The sequence below is a fragment of the Sorex fumeus genome, unplaced genomic scaffold, assembly GCF_029834395.1.
Source record: "Sorex fumeus unplaced genomic scaffold, SorFum_2.1 ptg000003l, whole genome shotgun sequence".
Classification (NCBI taxonomy): domain Eukaryota; kingdom Metazoa; phylum Chordata; class Mammalia; order Eulipotyphla; family Soricidae; genus Sorex; species Sorex fumeus.
In genome coordinates, this window is record NW_026606060.1 from 54,281,630 (window position 1) to 54,301,814 (window position 20,185).

At 53.7% G+C, this 20,185-nt stretch overlaps 1 protein-coding gene across 4 annotated transcripts in view; it reads left to right on the forward strand.

Moving 5' to 3' along the window:
* Positions 1-20,185, forward strand: part of ABTB3 (ankyrin repeat and BTB domain containing 3) — a 258,895-nt gene that overhangs the window by 199,838 nt on the left and 38,872 nt on the right. For all 4 annotated transcript variants that reach the window (XM_056115290.1, XM_056115285.1, XM_056115281.1 and 1 more), the window contains exon 4: positions 2,266-2,418. In XM_056115290.1, coding sequence (XP_055971265.1) covers positions 2,266-2,418 — 153 coding nt within the window. The remainder of the gene's footprint in view (positions 1-2,265; positions 2,419-20,185) is intronic.

Here is a 20,185-nt window from a genome sequence, read left to right on the forward strand (position 1 = left end):
GCCTGGCGTCTCTCTCAAAAGACAGCAGGCAAGGGGGAGACTGGGGCCACTGCACACAGGAAAGACAGGAGGGGGTCCTGAGGCAGCTCTGCAGAACAGCCCCGGGGGAGGAGGGAGTTCTCTGAGCCTACACACACACACACACACACACACACACACACACACACACACACACACTGGTTTTAGCTGGGATGAGACACCAGTGCCAAAAATCGGTCCCGCCCACCTGAGACCGTGGACTCCAATTCACTGTCAGCCGCGTGTGTTTACTAAGTGCCTGATTCAGTTTGGGTGATGGAGAGGACGACGAGGCGGTGTGGGCGCCGCCAAAGCCGCAGACAGATGCGGCAGATTCCCAGAGAGGCCACCCCACAGGCCCAAAGTCCAGAAACCCCGTCCCCGCCCCCCCACCGCCCCCACCATTTCCTCCCAGTAAGACACTGGCAACACTTGGTCTGTTGGACAAACGCCCTGTTTGATGGTCTGTTGAGGATGCGCCCCCCATCCCCACCCCCAGCTAGCGTGGCACTGGCCTGTGCTAATCAAGGTGCAAACCCAGCTGATGACCAGATCAGGGGACATCTGCAAAGGCTCTGGGAAGGGGATTCCAGCAGGGAGGAGGGGAGGCCGGAGAGGCTGGCGGCCAGGGGAGGTGGGGCTGTCTCTGGAGCAGTGTTCCGGAAGAGATTTGAACTCAGGTTGGAAGTATGTTGGGGTGTGGGTATGGGCTGGAGTTTCAGAGGCCAGGAGGGCTGCAAGTGGGGGTGAGCCTGGGGGTGGGGGGCATCTGCCACGGCCACATCAGCCCCCAGAAGAAGAGGCACAGGTGCATGCTGGGAGACCGGACCTGGGCAGCACAGGGGGGTTATGTAGAGTGACTTCGTTTTCCCGCATCATCCTCGCCGGCTCACATTGTGCATTCAGGGGCCCTTAGGCGGAGGGTGCAGCCTGGGAACCCAAAGACTCTGTTGGATATGGTTAACACTGGACAGAGAGGGCTGGCAGTGGGCACTAGGACCAGCCGTCAAAAGCTTGGTTGTCCCTCTCTTTCTGACTCACTTCACTTAACATGATACTTTCCATTGTAGTACCACTTGTATGTAAATTTCATGACTTCATCTTTTCTAACAGCTACACAGTACTCCATAGAAAGATTGCATTCATCTGGAGAACATAAAGTAACAAAATAGGAGACTAACACCCAAGAGTGGGCGAGATTAGTACCAGGAATTTCGCTCCATGGCTTGGAGGCCAGCCACAGATGCTAGGGGAAAGGGGAGCTCAGATAGAGAAGGGAGCACCAAATAAAGGGTATTGGGAGGATCCTCCCAGGATGGGAGATGCATGATGAAAGTAGACTATAGACGGAACATGATTGCCACCCATTGCCTCTTTTGCAAACCACAACACCCAAAAGAAGAGAGAGAACAAAAGGAAATGCCCTGCCACAGAGGCAGGGTGGGATGGGGGGATGGGGGGTGGGAGGGATACTGGGATCTGTGGTGGTGGGAAATGGGCACTGGTGGAGGGATGTGTACTCAATCATTGTATAACTGAAACCCATGCACAAAAATTTGTAAGTCTATAACTACCTCATGGTGTTTCACTAATAAAAATTTTTTTAAAAAAAAGCAAGCTTGGTTGTGTAGCGAAGGTGGGGGTGGCGGGTAGCCCAGGCTCCAGGGGAGTGCCCTTTGCTGCCTGGGCTGGGCCCCTGCCCTCCTGACCCTCAGAGGACAGCCCAGGGTGGGCAGCTTTCCTAGAGCTTGTTGGCAGGCAGCCCCTTGGGCAGAACTGTGTCCTGGGAGAGTTCCAGAAGGGGGAAGAGAACTGGCTGGGCGTGGGAAGGGGGCAGTGAGGACACCTTAGGATCAGGCCCAGAATGGGTGCCCCAGGACCGATCACTGCCCACCCCTGGGGTGGGGGTGGGTGGGGTGTTATCTACTGGGTTTTCTGCCAAGCACCCAAGGCTGTGCTTGGGGCTTTAAATGACTCACCCTCCCCTTCCGTTCACATGATCCCCCGTGGAGCTCTTTCTTGAAGAAAAAAACGGCCCTTCTGCCCCTGCCACACTAGCCCCGTTTCACAGATGCAGAGACTGAGGCCTGCAGATTCGGGGGAGCCTGCCTCTGGGTCCCCCGTGCACTCAGGATGCCTCCCCAGGTCAGGCAGAGGGGGGACGTCGCGGAGGGAGGCGGGGCCGCCGACCACTCCCCACCTCCGGCTCACGCATCTCTGACCCTCTCCCCCCACCTCCCCCTGCAGGCCCTTCCTCGTGCTGCCGCCGCTGATGGAGTGGATCCGGGTGGCCGTGGCGCACGCCGGCCACCGCCGCAGCTTCTCCATGGACAGCGACGACGTCCGCCAGGCGGCGCGGCTGCTGCTCCCCGGAGTGGACTGCGAACCGCGCCAGCTCAGGTAGGCCTGGGCGACGGGGGCGGGGGTCCCGGGCGGCGCCGGGGTGGGCACGAGCTGCGGGTTTGCAGCGAGCGGAGCGCAGCGCGGCGCTGCGCTGCGGGCGGGAGAAAAGGACCGAGCGGCGACGCGTAAGGGCAGGCGCGCGCTTGGACCCGGGAGGGAGCGAGGCTGGACCCGGGAGGGGATCGCGGGTCCTGGAAGGCGGACGTGTCTTCTGTCCAGTGTCCCGCCCTCTCCTCTCGCTCTCTCCCCCTCTCCTGCGCTTTCTCCATCCCCCGCCTTCCCTCTCTCCCCAAGAAGTCAGTAGTGCTCCTTTAGTTTTCCAAAAAAGCGCACCCAGCTTTTCCGCGTGGCTCCCCCTCATTTATTACCTGGCCACCCCTGGCGCTCCAGCAGAACTGGAATGAAACTCCCTGGGATCCTCACGCACAGGGACGCATTTGGATTCAAACACAAACAAATTAAAAGGAAAATAATTCCTTTTGCTGAGTCAGTAGCTGACTCCAAATGCACAAAGCTCAAAAACCTAGAACGTGCGTGTGTGTGTGTGCGCGCGCTCATGAGAGTGTGTGCCCGCCTGCTTGCATACACGTGTGTGCACTCCTGTGTGTGCACCAGCTGTGTGCATGCACGTGTGTTTATGCGCGTGTGCCTGCGTGAGTGTATGCAAGTGTGTGCACTCGTTTGTGTGCCGCCTGCGTGCATGCACGTGTGTTCATGCGTGTGTGCACACAAGCTCTGCACACTCGTGTGTGTACCCACCTGTGTGCCTGCACACGTGTGCTCATGCATGTTTGTGCCCACCTGTGTCTGTGCACATGTCCGTGCTCATATGTGTGTGTGCCTGTTCATGTGCGTGCATGTGTGTTTATGTGTGTACCTGCCTGCATCCATGCACGTGAATGCACTCATGCATCTGCCTCATGTGTGTGCATGTGCTTTTGTGTCACATACTCTCCCCAATACCTGGTTGGGGAGTAGGTGGGGGAGAGCAGGTGGTCACTTCCCCATTTCCATTTCCTTTTCCCATTCGGTCCCGCCTTCTAAAGCTGGTATCAGCCGATCTTGGGGCTCCCCCAGGACCTGATGGGAGTGGGCAGTATAAAACGTGCCCTCCCCGGATGCATCGAGGTGCCCCTCAGTCCAAGAGCAGGCAGAGGTCATCTAGCTGGTGTTTTGTGAAATGCTTCCCTGACGCGGGGGCACTGTGCTAAGTGCTTCGAGACATCTTGTGGTATCAACTCTCGCCGAACCCCTGAGGGCATAAAACCATCACTGCACTGATTTACAGAGAAGGGGCACAGAGAGCTCAGGTAGATGCTTCCGTGTGCCCCAGTCTTGAGTTCCTTCCTGGCACCGCATGCTCCCCCCCAAGCACTGGGACTCGCACCTGGCAGAGTACCACAGTGCTGGCCCCCGGGCTTCCCAAGTACTGCTGGGTAGGCCCCCGGCAAAAGATGCCCAGGGCACGAGGGTGAGTATTCAGCAGAGCCAGGGTGTAAAAGCAGCCCCCTGACCCAGACCCCTAGTTGTTCCTTGCCCTCTGGAAGTCTGGGCACCACTGCCTGTGCCTCCTAGCCCTACGCCTCGCCACCTGGAATAACAGCCACTCTCGAGAGAGTCTCAGGGCACCTGCTGTGTGCCAGGTGTCAGCCACTGCAGAACTCTCTCCCATCTGTGTCACATTCAGGCGCCCCCACGGGGTTGTTGGTGGACGTGTCCAGATGATGCTCTGCAGGGCGTGGGCCTTGGTCCATTCCCTGCCCACCAGCCTCCCCTGCCCTGTTTCCTAGGACTGGCACCCCAGCGACACACTCACTCCCACCTCCCCCCTGTCCCCAGCTCCCCTCTCTCAGGTGACCTTGAGACTTCACCACCTTCGGGACTGCTGGTGGTGGAGTCAGGTGCATCCTTGAAACTCTGGATGCAAACCCACCTTTGCTTGTCCTGCTCTCAGCAGACCCCACCGCTTGATGGGAATTTGGGCCCAGAGCCTCTCATTGCCTGGGTCCAGATCTACCTCCGTGTATCAGCTGTGCAGCCTTGGGCAACTTCTCAGAGGGAAACTTCCTTTTCCCAACCAGTGACCTAGAGCTAATAAGCGCACACCCTCTGGTCAGCGCAGGCACTGAGGGCTGGGGGGGGGGGGGGGGGGGCGGGGGGCGGGGGCAAGGGACCATGCTGGGTCTGGCCCAGCCGTGTCTGTAAGCCAGCATCCAGGAGGTGGAGTTGGTTTGCTAGCGCCACCCAGTCCGTCTCCAAAGGTTGTGATGGAGACTCAGACCCGGGCTACATCGTGCTGTTTTTATTTTTTGGTCTGTGTCCAACTACCCTAAATGCATCCAATCTTATCTGGTTCTTTGTTTCTAAGGATTGTCTTTATTTTTCTGTCAATGTTATCATGGTGATAGCACAGCCGTAGGGCATTTGCCTTGCACGTGGCCGACCCGGTTCGATTCCTCTGCCCCTCTCGGGGAGCCCGACAAGCTGCCGAGGGTATCTCGCCCGCATGGCAAAGCCTGGCAAGCTCCCTGTGACGTATTCGATATGCCAAACACAGTAACAACGAGTCTCACAATGGAGACATTACTGGGCCCACTCGAGCAAATCGACGAACAATGGGAGGACAGTGCAGTGCAGTGCAGTGTTATCATGGCTTTGGGGAGGCAGCGGGGGTAAGGGGGGAGGCAGTGTGTGGGTTGTACTCGGACCACACCAGACAAGCTTGAGGATCACCCAGTGCCAGGAATAGAACCCAGAGCATTGCACGTGCTGGTCATGGGTTCTGCCGCTTGAGCTATATGCTTGGGCCTTGACTTAGGATTTTATTAAAAAAAAAATATTTGGGGGGGAGGTGTAGGGAATTGGGTTTTAGGCCACACCCAGTGGTGCTCTGCACTTCTCCCACCTCTCAGTGCTCAGGGATCACTCCTGGTGCTACTCCATATGCAGTGCCTGAGAGCACACCAGGGTCCGTTGCGTGTGAGGCAAGTGCTTTATCCAACATTCTGTCTTTCCAAGCCGGCCTTGTAAGATTCTTAAAGGCTTTTAACTCTTCCTCTTGGGTACCTAGACATGCATGTATTAGCCAGGGAAAGTTCTGCAGGCCGGGCAAGGTCAGACTCTGTCTTAAGACCACAGAGATGAGGTGGTAGAGTTGGACACTTATCTATCCACCCCAGGCCCCCCAGAGAGAGCTGGACTCTGCCTCTCCTCCACTCTCCACTCCACCTGGGGGTGCTGAGAAGCCCCTTGGGCACGGCTCTGTCTGCATTCCCTGCACGAACCTCAGTGGCTCCAGCTCAGAGCTCTGCTTCCCCCTGGGGCCCTGCTTGTTCAGTCTGGTAGCCAAGTGGGGTCCACTGACAGTCCTGCCAAGGGTTTCTGCCCCAGTGTCCCTCGAGCCAGAGGCCATGGCCCTGGACCCCCGGAAGAAGCTTCACCCCTGACCAGCCAGAATGCACCCATGTCACGCCAGGGACCCAAGGTCTCGTTGCCTTTGACGTTCTAGGCTATTTTTAGTCATTTGTCATTTTGGATGATTTGCATGTAGGAAACACACAGATCCATCGCGCCCACGACATTTTCATCAAGTTTGCTAATTCCATTTTCATCTCGCCCTGTCCATTTTCAAGGAGGAAGCCAGACTGCACTCTCATTAGCTTTCCGAAATGACAAGCCTGAGACTCGGGGGTTGCCTTAGCAAGATGGAATTCAGGGGATGAAAGCATAAGCCAGTTTGTGTGTGTGTGTGTGTGTGTGTGTGTGTGTGTGTGTGTGTGTGTGTGTGTGCACTCATGCACTTGTGTGTTTGAAGAGAACTTTTCGTTCTTGCCAACATAGACAAATGCACACAGACAACATAAGCGGCTTCTGTGCAACTGTTTCCCCGTCCTGTTTAATGTGACCCGCAGTAGGACTTAGTGTCTCCAGATTTCCAGGGAAAGGGTCCAAGAAGTTGTCTTCACAAACAGGGGTCAAGCAGCTGCCGCCCCAGCTATGCACGGCAGTCGGCTAAAGGTCCCATTTCACAGATGAGCAAACTGAGGCCACGTGGCCTTGGCAGTTACGGAACTTATCCCAGCAGCCACTGGGAGAGGGTCAGGGTCGAGCATAGAGGATGTGGCAAGTGGAAGTAAAACTTCCAGCTCCTTGTCGTCGTGCCATCCCAGAGGGTCACCCTAGACTCCCCCACCACCAGGCAGGGACCTAAAAGCAGCTAGGATCTGCCTCTGACCATCAGAGCCGCGCTCCCCGTCACTGCAGACACCTTGGGGTGGGGGGTGGGGGGCGGTCGGCGCTCTTGCAGCTCCAGGAACTGGGCAGCCAGCACGTCTCATCACCTCCCAGCTGGGAGCAGCCTGAGTGCCAGCAGGACGAGCGGCCAGGGCTGCTGGGCTCCCCGGGCTGAGGCTGGACCTGCCCTCAGGCAGGAGCTGCAGGCACTCTGCTTTGGTCTGTCTTCAGGCCCAGCAGAGCTGCCGGTGATGCTGGGGTTTGTCTAAAAGGAACGTCCTGGATGCAGCTCTGCTTCCAAAGCCGACGGACGGACCCCTTTGCCCTTTATTAATGAAAGCATGACGTCATTTAAACCTGGAAATCCTGTCTCTCAATTGATTCACTGTGAGATACATGGTTGCAAAGCTGTTCATGATTGGGTTTCAGTCCTACAATGTTCCCACACCCATCCCCCCACCAGTGTACATTTCCCACCACCAATGTCCCTCTTTTCCCTCCTGCCTCCACCCCACCCCACCCCAGTGTGTCTCTATGGCAGACACTTTCAATTTTATTTTATTTTTATAAAGTTGTTCACAATATTTCATTACATTTAATATTTGAACACCAATCCCACCACCATCACACCTTCCCGCCGCCACATTTCCATCCCTAACCCCAAACCCTGCCCCCAAAGCAGAACCGAAATAATTTCTTTTGTATTGCTTGTTACATGAATCATCCGCTAAAAATGAGACCAAGAAAAATGTTTTCTTAGAGGAAACTGTGTGAAGATTGTTATATTTCACCTAGGAGCCATTAAGCCCTCCTATAAGAGATTAGTAACATGTTGTTAAAGGTTAAGCCTCGTGTGCTTGTGTGTGTGTGTATGTGTGTGTGTGTGTGTGTAAATATATTTCCCTAAGAGCGGTTGTATGGCAGACACTTTCCTTCTTGAGCACCATCAGGTGTTGCCCAAAAACAAAAACAAAAAAAATAGAAATGAGTTGGGAGGGGCATTCTCAGATCCTGTCTTAGCAACCAGCAGGATTGAGGGGCCATTAAAACCATGAGCTCGCACCTGGAAGTGATTGTTGTTTTTGCAAGTCTTTCTTCAATGTAAACCAGATTTTGAGGGCTCCCCATATGGGTAAGTTGGGGGTGGCCGGGTGCAAAACTAGTAAGCTGGGACTTGACAGAGCCAGGCCGTTCTGTCCTGGGCACCTTCGTGGTATTTATTCAACCCCTGCTGGGTGCAGCTACCCTGGTCCCACTGCTTCCAGTGGGGGGCCCTGGACATCACCTCCCGGGGCTCAGCCCTGCCCCTCAAGGGACAGCCGCTTTCTGGGATAGGGCACAGGGTCGTGGGCGGGGGGGGGGGGGGTCACGTGGGAATCTCCCAAATGGCACCACTGTTTGGGATCTGCACCTTCACCCCTTCCTGGGGGACCCTGGGCATGTTTCCAGGGAAACAGACTTTGTCCTTGGGTCCGAGTGGGAGACTCTGGGTCCGAAAACACGGCGTCAGGCGTTCAGCCGCTGAGCTGAGACTCTGGGGAGGTGAGTCAGGAGAGCTGAGAGCTTGGGTTGGTTTCTCAGACACGTCTGGGATGCTGGGCTAGAGCGATAGCATAACAGGTAGGGCGTTTGCCTTGCTCGAGGCCGACCCAGGCTGACCCTGGTTCAATTCCTCCACCCCTCTTGGAGAGCCCTACAAGCTACCTAGAGTATCGCGCCGGCACGGCAAAGCCTGGCAAGCTACTCGTGATGTATTTGATACGCCAAATACAACCAAGTCTCACAATAGAGACGTTACTGGTGCCCACTCGAGCAAATCGATGAACAATGGGAGGACAGTGACATCTGGGATGCTAATGCCCCCCTCACACACACACACACACACACACACACACACACACAGAGTGACATCTGGGATGCTAATGCCACCCTCCCACACACACACACGCGCACACACACACACACACACACATACAGGCCCTCGAGGGTTCCAGAGACCCCAAGTTGGGGATGACCCCGCTGCCACCCATCTCAGAAAGACCTTGTGCAGCCAGCGTCAGTGGCCCTGCTTCCTACAAAGCTTCTTGAAAAAGGGGACCTAGACGGGGGCAGCCCTCGGTGTCCAAACCGAGATGCTCCCTAGGCCCCCCCAAAGCTGAGTCTGTGGAGAAGGTGGCACTTGAGCCAGTGACTCCTATGGTTCAGGAGCGGCCAGGACAGGGGGGAGGGGGGGAAGGGAGGGAGCACGAGGGGCTTCTGCTTCCAGGGATGCTTGGTAGCAGACCCCCTGGCCAGGGGTGTCATGGGGCAACGAGGTGACCTGGAGTCTCATGTGGCCCAGCCTTTCCCTCAGTCCCACCCACCCACATCCAGCCTGAGTCGGCTGGACCCCCCCCCCCACTTTGCCCCGGATGCTCCCTCCCGCCCCCCAAGAATGAGCACCTGGGCAGGCACAGGCCTCTACGGGGCTCTGGAAGGCGCCCCCACGTGCTCACCCCTGGAGTGCCCTTGTCCTCAGCGCTCCTGATCAATAGACCCCTGGCCCAGAGAGCAGCCCCACCTCCCTCTGCCCCACATGACCTCATGACCCCGTTAGAACCGCCACCCCCAGCCCCACTCCCCATCTGCTGCTGTGTTAGCACCCCTGGGAGAGGGAAAACTGCCCACTCCCCTGCCTGACCTCAGTTCAGGCATCTGGGGCCTCAGCTGTCCTCAGCGAAAGGGTCAGGGGCAGGACTGGAGCAATAGCACTGCAGGTAGGACATTTGCCTTGCACACAGCCGACCCGGGTTCGATTCCCGGCATCCCATATGGTCCTCTGAGCACCGCCAGGGGTAATTCGTGAGCGCAGAGCCAGGAGTAACTCCTGTGCATCGCCAGGTGTGACCCAAAAAGCAAAAAAAGAAAGGGTCAGGGGCAAGCCAGGGAGGCGCGGCTCTGGGGATAAAACTGGTGAGAGACTCTCCCACAGGTCATGCCCTGCACCCCCAGGGTGAGCCTGCTAGGAGCCCTGGGCCTGGCGGGGATGACAGACAGGTGGCGAGGCCACGGTCCTAGTAGGGGAAAAAAAAAGTGGCAGTGCCACGGGTGACTGCTGCAGATGGGGGAGGGTGTGGGGAGGGTGCCTGGAACAACCCAGGGGGCAGTAGTAGCTGGGGAGGGGGGGCAGTTGGGGGGTGCTTTCTACCTTTCACTGCAAGAAGGTAGATTTCCAGGGGGTCACTGAGTCATTTCTTTTTTTAAAGGAACGACTGGGCAGTAGGCCCAGCAAGCGTGGGAGCGTCTGCAGTGAAAACCAGGCGGAGGTGGGGTTGAGCGGGGAGAGATAGAGGGGTAGATGCCAAAGGCCAGGTGGGGGGAATGTCTCCCCCCCGCTCAGCAGGGCGTGCAGACAGCCCTGGGATCTCTTGGCAATGAAAAGAACCCACCTGCTTTGCCACAGCAGGATACCCGAACAGGAACAGGAAGTGGGGAGGAGGAGGATCAAGGACGAAGCATTCAGCTCCTGATGAACTTCTATTTAAGATCCTCCTCGGGCTGGAGCAGTAGCACAGTGGGTAGGGCGTTTGCCTTGCACGCGGCCAACCTGGGTTCAATTTCCTGCATCCCAGCTCAGTTCCCTGAGCACTGCCAGGAGTAACTCTTGAGTGCAGAGCCAGGAGTAACACCGGGTGTGACCCAAAAAGTCAAAAAGAAAAAAAAAATCATCCTCCTCAACCTCCCCTACCCCCTGTCCGAGAGCCCAGTGTGCTGAGGAAGACCTGGGTTCCATCCCTGCCAAGCACCACCAGGAATAACATCCCCCCTTCCAGCACAGAGCCATTCACCCCCAAACACCACCAGGTATAGCCCCAAACCCAACCTAAATTGATAAAAAGAATAATTGCCTCGCCAGTTTCTTTTCCCAGCTGTATTGGGGCTTCCCTGTACAGCTGCAGATGGAGAAGATTCTAGAAGGAACAGCCACCGGGAAAAGTTGCCGCCTTGTAAATGCTGATAAGTAGCAGAGGTGCAGAGGTGGTACCCAGCAAGGAGCCTAACTCCGAAGGCTTGGAGGGGCTGCGGCCCAAGGTGGGCACGAAGCCCTGCGTGGGGCTGTGAGTGCCCAAGGAAAGGCTCAGAGATGATGGGGAAACGGGCCTGAGCTCAAAAGAGCCAGAGAACATGACGCAGCCAACGCCAGCAAAAGGGATGGAGAGGGGTCACCCGAGCCACGGGCTGCCAGGCGGGCAGCGAGGAGCCGCTGGACTTGGCAGCGAAGGAACCATCGGTGCCTGTTCCAGCAGCCCGGTGTGGGCGGAAACCAGATTGCAGGCGACAGACAGTTTGCCAACACTCGGAATTTGTTCTGAGCTTCCAGCGTGTTTGAAGCCAAACAAAAACACATTCGGTGCGCCCGGCCGGCCGCAAGCAACTTCTTTTGAAAGGCGTCGGGGGCTGCCTCTTGGCTGCAGCCACCCAGCCAGCTGGCAGCGCGTGGCGAGACCGTTTGCCATATGGAATTTGGCTTTTGGGGGGGACTGAGATTATTTTTTCTCTTCCTTAGCCCTAACTTTTGAGTCTGTTCGATTGCTGCCCCTGGGTAACTTCCTGCCTCCGCTCCCAGCAGGAGAAGCGTCCCCAAGACTCGCTTCAAATATTAGTTATGCAGGAACAGTCACTTTCCCTTGGCAAGAGGGAAAGTCAGAAGAAAAGTCAGCGTCTAAACTCCAAAGCACTCTGGGCAAAGCCCTGAACAAGTGCTTGGCTTGCAGTGACATCCCACTCTGCCTGAGGCTTTCTGGAAGAAGACAAGAGCTACTTTCCTTGGGGGGGGGGGGGGGGGAGGTGCACTTGGGGGTGCGGGTTGGACCACACCCAGTGAAGCTCAGGCATGCTTCCTGGTGCCGAGGACTCACCCTGGGTGGTGCTCAGGATCCATCTCTTTTGTTTTTCAATCAAATTTTGTTTAGTTTTTGCCACACTCAGGGCTTACTCCTAGTAGATTTGTGTTCAAGGGTCACCCCTGGCGGTGATGGGAATGTGGCCGGGGGAGCCAGGGGGGAAGCACAGGGCGGGGGGTGGGGGGAGGACCTATGTAGTGCTGGGGATTGAACTGGGGTTGGCCTTATGCAAGGCAAGCTCCTTAAACCTTGTACCATCTCTCGGGCCCTAGAAAGAAACATTTCCCATTTTGAATAGATACACATACACACACACACACACACACACACACACACACACACACGTGTGAGCATCATCCTTCCAGAACAAGCATTAGCCTTTAGCTACAAAAAGCATTAGCCTTCACTGCTCACTGTCAGCTGTGAGGGGGCCGGGCCAGGGGGTACGCCAGGCCACGCCTCAGTGATATGGGGGGAGGGTACCTAGATGCTGGTACCATGCTGATTTGCAGGCAAGTCTCCTTCCTGGGTGCAGGGCTGCTCCCCTTGGCAACCCCCAGCTCATCATCCAGGACTGTGGCAGCTGGATTAACCATTATGGTGCCTGGTTCCCACCCGAGGTCCCAATTTGGAAATCCACATCCCCCAAGGTCCCCCCTCACTCATCCCTGGGGCGATACAAGAGCCCCGGGGACTTCGGGACCAATCCATAAGGATGGGGGGATGGGGGATATCTGTTCTCAGTATTTGGGACATATGTGCCATTTTTTCCAAAGTGAACATACCCCTCGTGGGTTCATGAAACTACCTCAGGTCAGATCAACACCTTCGTAGCTCTGAGCATGGTTTGCTCCAGTGGCTTGATGTGAGTATGTGAGTGGGTGTGTCGTTCTATCTTGGGGTTTGGGGTGGGGGACATGGAGGAGCAGGGAACTGAGGCATGCTGACAGTAACAAGTGGGGTTTCAAATCATGCTCTCTCCTCTGTCGTACAAGGAACTGGCAGGAAGCTCGCTATCAAGAACCTTCTTTTTTTGTTTGTTTGGTTTTTTTTTTTTTGGTCACACCTAGTGATACTCAGGGGTTGCTCCTGGCTCTGCACTCAGGAATCACTCCTGGCAGTGCTGGGGGACCATATGGGATGCCAGGGATCAAACCCAAGTTGGCTGCGTACAAGGCAAATGCCATCACCGCTGAACTATCGCTCTGACCCCCAAACCTTTTTTTTATTGGCTTTCTTTTTGTTGAATCACCATGAGATTCACAAAGTCATTCATGATTGGGTTTCCCTCATACAATGTTCTACCACCCATCCCTTCACCAGTGTACATTTCCCACCCCCAATGTCTCCATTTCCCTCCTGCCCATCCCCCCCCCCACCCTCACAGACTTTCTTCTTCTTCCTCTCTTTCTCTCTTATTTTCCTTTCAGGCACTGTGGTTTGCAATACTGTTGCTGAAAGGGTATCCTGCAGATCACTCTGCCTAGCGTTATCAGAGAAGTGGTTCCTTCTCTGTCCTAACTGCCCTCCTCCACCTCCTCTCCCCTCTTTGTGACTTCTTGGATCAACACCCTCTGGACTAGATTACTTTATTAAGCTTCTGCTCTGCTCTTTTCAACTATGGGCCCACCCTATGGGTTTGGGGGAGGGGGAAAGAAGGGATGACAGTTCCTCTCCTCTAATACCCAAAGAAGCCAAGGCTCAGGAGATTTGCATTCGAACCATCTGAATCAGAACCACACCTCTCTGGCTCCAAAGCTTAAGTTCTTACCAAAATCACCACCATCACCACCACATCCCAGAGAAGCAGCTTCTGTGGGAGAATCATAGTGAAGCATGTGAACGCAGCTTGGAAGCCCCTGCCTTAGTTTCCTGAGGCGTGTCTGTGCCTCAGCCTCTGTGTCTGGTCGGCCTTGTAGGTCTTATCCAGTGCCAAGGACCTCAGAAAAGATAAAATGCAGAGCTAATCTCCCAGATGGCCATGAAATCAATGAACAGCGCATCAACTCATTTGTGACCCTGAAACATGCCATTCAGACTCACTCCCAGGGCCAGTGGGCCAGCTCAGTGGGCTGAGCACATGCTTTGCCCACAGGGGGCCTGGGTTCAATCCCTGGTGCAGGAGCAACCCAGAAGCAAAGAGTTGGGCATGACCCCCATGCCGAAAAAAAAATTGTGGGAGGAATCCTGCATGGGAGAGCCCCATCTCATACCATAGGAGACTTATTTCTACCTTTCTCCTTCTTTCTATTCTCTGACATAAAACCTTTGTCTGAATTCAGTCACTGTGACTGAAAAAAAAAATAGATTTTTTTTCCTCAAATTCAAAACAACACCTTGGTGTGTTTTTCATACCTTTGAATTGGCAAACATCCCAGTCAGATGCTGGGGTAGAGAGCAGGGGTGAGACTCAGACCTGCAGAGCCACTCTTTAACCACATGTTAGGTCAGTACCCCAGAGACCCCCCTTCCATCTGGAAATAGGGGGCTTGTATCTGGAAGCGGTGTTTGGAACAGCAGAACTAGATAAAGAAGCTTTCTGTCTGCAGGAGGAAGGGCGAAAAGATTGTGTACTTCCATTCAGTGCTGTCCCAGGTGACCGTGACAATAAATGAGCTAGAGCACCGGTTTATTACATAGGTAAATCTCAGAAGCATAATGTTATGTTTTTTTTTCAATAAAACTATTGGCAAACAAACCAATTGATGCCAGAGCCACTATGTCAGTATTATGGCACTGACATAGTTTACCGACTTGCAAAACAGTCTCTGTAATATTAGGAACTCACCCAGGTCATAGGAGGCAGACACAGGGATGGTGAATCTGGACTGAGGACACTCTTGGGAAGGTAGAAGCGGTGATGGAATAGGGGTGGGACAGGGTCTTTGGCGGGACAGGACAAGGTCTTCGGGGTGGCGGTGCTCTGTCTTCTCAGCAGCATCGGGCAGAGAGAGAGTCAGTGGTCATTCTAGTCTGCCTAATCTGTGAAAAATTGAAGATATAAAGCCACTGTTTGCAGTCCCAACTTGCTTCCGGGATTACACTCAATATTTAAAAAAAAGAAAAGCTGGTGGTTCAATCAGTTTGGGAAACACAAGCTGAAATAAAATTTATCAGACTTTAAACAGAAAGTGTCCCTGTGCTTTTAAGATCCGGTGTTGGTTGTAAAATCCCACAGAGGTCATGCCATTTAAATCTTTTACCATACTTGGGGCACTTAGGGTCAACCAGCTCTACCACCTATTTCTGTAAATAAAGTTGGATGAGCACGTGGCCATGCCTGTTAATTTGGTATTGTCTTCGGCTGCTTCCCACCACAGTGGCGGAGTTGACAAGTCTAGACAGAGACCATATGGTCCACGAAGCAGAAGTTATTTACTCTTTAGCTCTTTACAGAAAAAGACATGAAAGCATCCTAGAGCATCTTGGGGGATAGTGTTCTGGGAATGAATTTTGGTACTACAATCTCAGGACTTTGCCCTTCTGTCTCAGGAATTGGTGTGTCGACTTGTCGAAAGTGTCATAAGAGAAACCACTGTTCCTTTCTGGTGTCCTGGAGGCCACCCCTGAAGGCTGACATGTTTACTTCCATCAGTGTGTCCCAGCTAGCACACACCTAGCACTTCCTTTGTTGTTACACAGAATCAGAAAGTGATTTCTTTTAAGCACTCAAAAGCCAATTGTGGAATAGATTTATTAATATAGAGAAGTATTTATTAGAGGGTGAGAATGATAATTCAGCCAGTAGGGTGTTTGCTTTGCACATGAGAGACCCAGGTTCAATCCCCAGCATCCCATATGGTCCCTCAAGCCTGCCAGGAGTGATCCCTGAGTGCAGAGCCCTGAGCACTGCTAGGTGTCGTCCAGAAATAACAACAAAAAAAGTTTTCATTACTTTTCTTTAGAAGTAACAGGCACCAAATAGTTTGGATAAGATAGGAGTTTAAAATCCTTCCTCATGTCACAATCCAAGAATGAACAGTCCCAGGCTGGTGTGACCACTCCAGGTCAGGGACTCATGCCTTCTTGCTGGTCTGCCCTCCCCCCCCCCCCCCACTCACCCATGACTCTTATCTACTGTTATCTAGTAGGAAGAGAGAAGAATTGGAAGTCCTCCATAGTTCCCCTGACTTTCTGTTGGTTAACACTTACTTTCTATTGGTTAGGGGCTGGAGCAATAACACAGCAGGTAGGGTGTCTGCCTTGCACGTGGCCAACCCAGTTTCGATTCCTCTGCCCCTCTCGGAGAGCTTGGCAAGCTACCAAGAGTATCTCGCCCAAACAGCAAAGCCTGGCAAGTTACCCATGACGTATTCAATATGCCAAAAACAGTAACAAGTCGTCCCACAATTTGTTATGAGATGTTACTGGTGCCCACTCCAGCAAATTGATGAACGGAGGACAGTGACAGTGACAGCACTTAGTCATGTGACCATAAGTAGCTGCAAGGGAATCTGGGAAATGTAGTCTGTATCTAGGCAGCCATGTACCCGCTACAAATTCAATCCAGTCCACAAAATGTGCAGGAAAAAAGGGATTCTGAAACACAAACAACCCGTCACTGCTAAAACTGGATCCATTGAGAGCTTACCCAAACCAAGAGTGACACTTTTCTCTGAGGCTAGGCTTCATTTTTTTCCTCTTTTTAAAGAATAAAAAATAAAAGCATGGTACCCAAGCAGTAAATATATAATGCTGCTGAATTATTTGTACTCAAAATAGCATACTAACACAATCCATTTAGAAACATCTACGTTCATTATTCTGGGTTTTTGCTGCCGTTGCTTTTGAGATTTTTATTTTATATATTTGGACAGATCCAGAATTTCTGGGGTTGTTAATAATGAGTTTTATCAATAATTGGGCATCTGCTTGTAAGAATGAGAAGGGCACCAGGCCTCTAATTGTCTACAGAAACAGAACATTGGAAGGAGGACCCAGAATCATAGTTTCTTTACCTTCCCTATGGCAGGCTTAATGAGCTGGTTCTTTTCTCTACTTTAATGACAGCATTAAACAGCAAGTGGGCACAATTTTTGGACAGAGATTTCTCCTAGGAACTTTTCAAGCATTTTATGTTCCATTTGCTGCAACAATATTATTTTTTCGCTCCTGGAAGGGTGCACCGAGATCGTGATGCCACATCCAACAGCACGAAACAGTCTCAATTTGTTCTGCTTTGTGCTACCCCAAAGAAAAAAAGGTGAAACATCCATCAGAGGATCTGCTGCCTAGGAAGGGGGATTTGATTTCCTTGGGAAAGGGTGTGGAGGAGGAAGGCCAGGGGCCAATCTTGGAGTCAGCTCCGGAGTGCTCTGATTGGTCCGTTTCAGGAGTTATTTCTGAAGGCACCATGATATTGTCACACTGCCGGAATTCCGTAACGGGAATGGCCTGATCGGAAAAGAGACGCTGCAGGGAAAATGTGATTACCAGGGTGTCTCCTCCTCAGCCCTGTTGGCCTTGGGGGCTGGATAATTCTTTGTGCTGAGGCTCTCCAGAGCAGATACCTCACACTTGGCACCCCATAGTCGTGCCAGCCAGGAATGTGTCCAGGTGGAGGTCTGATGAGATGGTGAGAGTCTCCGCCCTGCACGAGCCCGGGTGCGCCTTTGCCTGGTGCCTTTGGCAGCCTTGATTTCCCCTTACAGCGACCTTCGGCAGGTATGGAGCTGGCATCTGGGGTTCGCAAACCTGCATCTGTTATCGGGGGCATGGCTCTGGGTTTCCACTCAAGGGCAAGCCGGGTGCGGTGGAGAGAGTGGAGAGAGAGAACTCGGGCAGGGAGATGGCTGGGAGGTGGAGCGCGTGGCTCGCACACGCAGACCCTGGGTCCAGTTCACATGGTCTTAAAGCATCACTGAGGTGGTTCTGGTCACCCCGGTGCTACTGAACCCAGGAGATGCTGGGCCGAGCACTGTTCGGGAGATCTGATGGCAGTTGTTAGAGGTCCCTTAAGCCTGTGGCTGGGATTTTCTTTTTCTTTGGCACCCGGCCAAGTCCCTGGTCTCCAGCAGCTACCCGGGCAGCATTTGAATAATTGAACAGTAAATGGGGGAAGACCTTTGTTAGCCCACAGAGCCAGTGGAGGGAGTGGGGTGGTCAGAGTGGGGGTAACCTGTGGGGGTCACTCAGTCTCCAAGCAGTGCCAGGAGCAAGCACTAAGCACAAAGTTGTGGGAGTTGTCCCACAGCACCCAGAGCATAGGGTGTACTTCTACCCCTCAAGAAAAAAAAAAAACACTTTTATTGGTGTAATTGCTCTACAGCTATAAAATGACTTCGAAAAATAATAATAGGGTCTGAGATATAGTAAGACACTTGCCTTACATGCTTTTGACCCTGATTTGATCCTGGTACTGCATATGGCCTTCTGAGCACCACCAGAAGTGAGCCCTGAGCATAGAGTCGGGGTGAGCACTGAACACAGAATAGGGGGGTTGTGCCCTGAGCCCCACCGGGTGTGGCCCAACCCCCACTCCCAAATAAAACAAAAGAAAAATCATAGAATAAGCTTCTGGGTTCAAATATCAGCCCCACCACTTGCTGGCTGTGGAACCTGGAAACCTTAGCCTTTCTGGGATGATATATTTTGGAGAGTAAAAGTACGAATTTCCCTGAGCACCATGCTGGTTGGGACCCCTGAAACGACAACAACAACAAAAAACCACCGCCCCCCAAAAAGTTCAAATTTATATGTAGTATGTTCGCATCTTCAGATCTTTCTTACATATGTTTGTGTGTAAATTTTGCATGTTTTAATATGTTTATAGAAATGTTGGCACACGCATCCACCCAGTACCTCCCAGGTACCTGCAGGAGAGCAAATACCTCTGCCTATCCCTAGAGAGAAACGGGAAATAGTTTCTCGTATACAAGAAATGTTACCTGGGTAACATTTACTCAGGTTATTGTTGCTCCTGTGATTGCCGAGAAACCGTGGGATGGTCTGAGCGTGGAAACCCCTGTGGGTCTTGCTCAGTGTTTGGCATTGCCAGGAGCGTGGGAACTGCTTTCAGGAAGATTGCTTCAAGAGGGGTCCTACAGGGCCTAGCTGCACTTTCCCACTTCTCCACCTCGGGGTCCACACTCAGGGCCATGATCGAGTGGGCCTAGTAGATGAAAAGCCACAGGTGGGGGGGGGGGGTGCATGTGGCTGGGCATAGTGCTCCCCCCATGAAAGTGATTTCCAAGTGTCCTCAGAGCCCACAGCTAGGCCCAGCCACACTATCTCTGCTCTCTCACAGTTACCTGACCAGTGGGCGCGCAGCCTCTTTCTCCAGCAGGCTGGAAAGCGGGGAGCTGGAAGGGGACTCCGCGGGATACCCCGCAGCCATGAGACCCCCACCCCCATATTCCCCTCATCCCCACCGCACCACCCAGGCTGCCTATCCTGTGTACACACTCTGGACACGTTCTTCTGGAGTCACCAGATTCCCATGAGTTAAAACCAGGACTGTCTCCTCCACCGTACTCGGCCTTTTTTGGATCCACAGACTTAAAAGCGTTATCTGTCACTGTCCTCCCGTTGTTCATTGATTTCCTCGAGCGGGGCCCAGTAACATTGTGAGACTTGTTACTGTGTTTGGCATATCGAATACGTCATGGGGAGCTTGCCAGGCTTTGCCGTGGAGGTAAGATACTCTTGGTAGCTTGCTGGGCTCTCCGAGAAGGGTGGAGGAATTGACCTCAGGTCAACCGGTTCGGCCGCCGCGTGCAAGGCAAACGCCCTACTCGCACTCCAGCGTTATCTAGAGACTAGAAATTAGGAGACAGAAAAAGCAGTGAGCTGGTCCTTTAAGGCCCAGGAAGGCATGTTTGTGCCCAGACCCCTTTTGGGAGGACCCCAAGTGTGGTGGTTCTCAGCTGCAGAGGGCGCTCCAGACAACTGCGGCTTCAGGAAGATTCCTGTGTGTTTCTTCCTCCCTCCCTTCCTTGCGGGATGGCTCAGCCAATGCATCACTGTCTTCCAGCCTTGAGTCCCTTCCCTCTGGTTGGTCTGCACTCCTACTGGGACAGGAGTCAGTTCCAGTGACTTATTAAAAAAAAAATCTTTTGGGTGAGGGTGTCAGCATTGGGGTCACACCCAGCAGTGCTCAGGGCTTACTCCTGGCTCTGTGCTCAGGGACCACATGGGATGCCAGGGATCGAACCTGAATCAGCCTATAATAGGCAAGTGCCTTCCCGTGGACACTCTCCCACCCCATTTTAAAAAAATAAAGTTTGCCTGTGACACAGTCACATCAGCCTGGGCCTGTTCCCAGGTCCTCACAACTGACCTGACTGACTCGGGACAACCAGGACCACCTCGCCTGCAGTGTGAAACCGTGACCATGTCACCAGGATGGAGAAGTTGGCAGGGCTCACCTGCACGTCAGAGACCTCACAGGGTCCAGCGGGGCCTCGGTGGCCCCGAGCCCCTGACCCTCACTCGCGCTTGGAGGGAGCGATGCGGGAGGCCAGAGCTGCTTGTGCTGAGAACTGGGGTCTCCAGGGGCCAGGGGCAGGCTGGGGGTTCTGGTCACAGAGCCAATAAGTGCTGAAGAATCGGATGTGGGTGCGAGGGAAGGAGAGACCAGCGGTGTCATTTCCAGAGGTGTGAAAACCGGGGGACACGTTCCAAGATGGGGTGGGGTTGTGTTGCCCCTG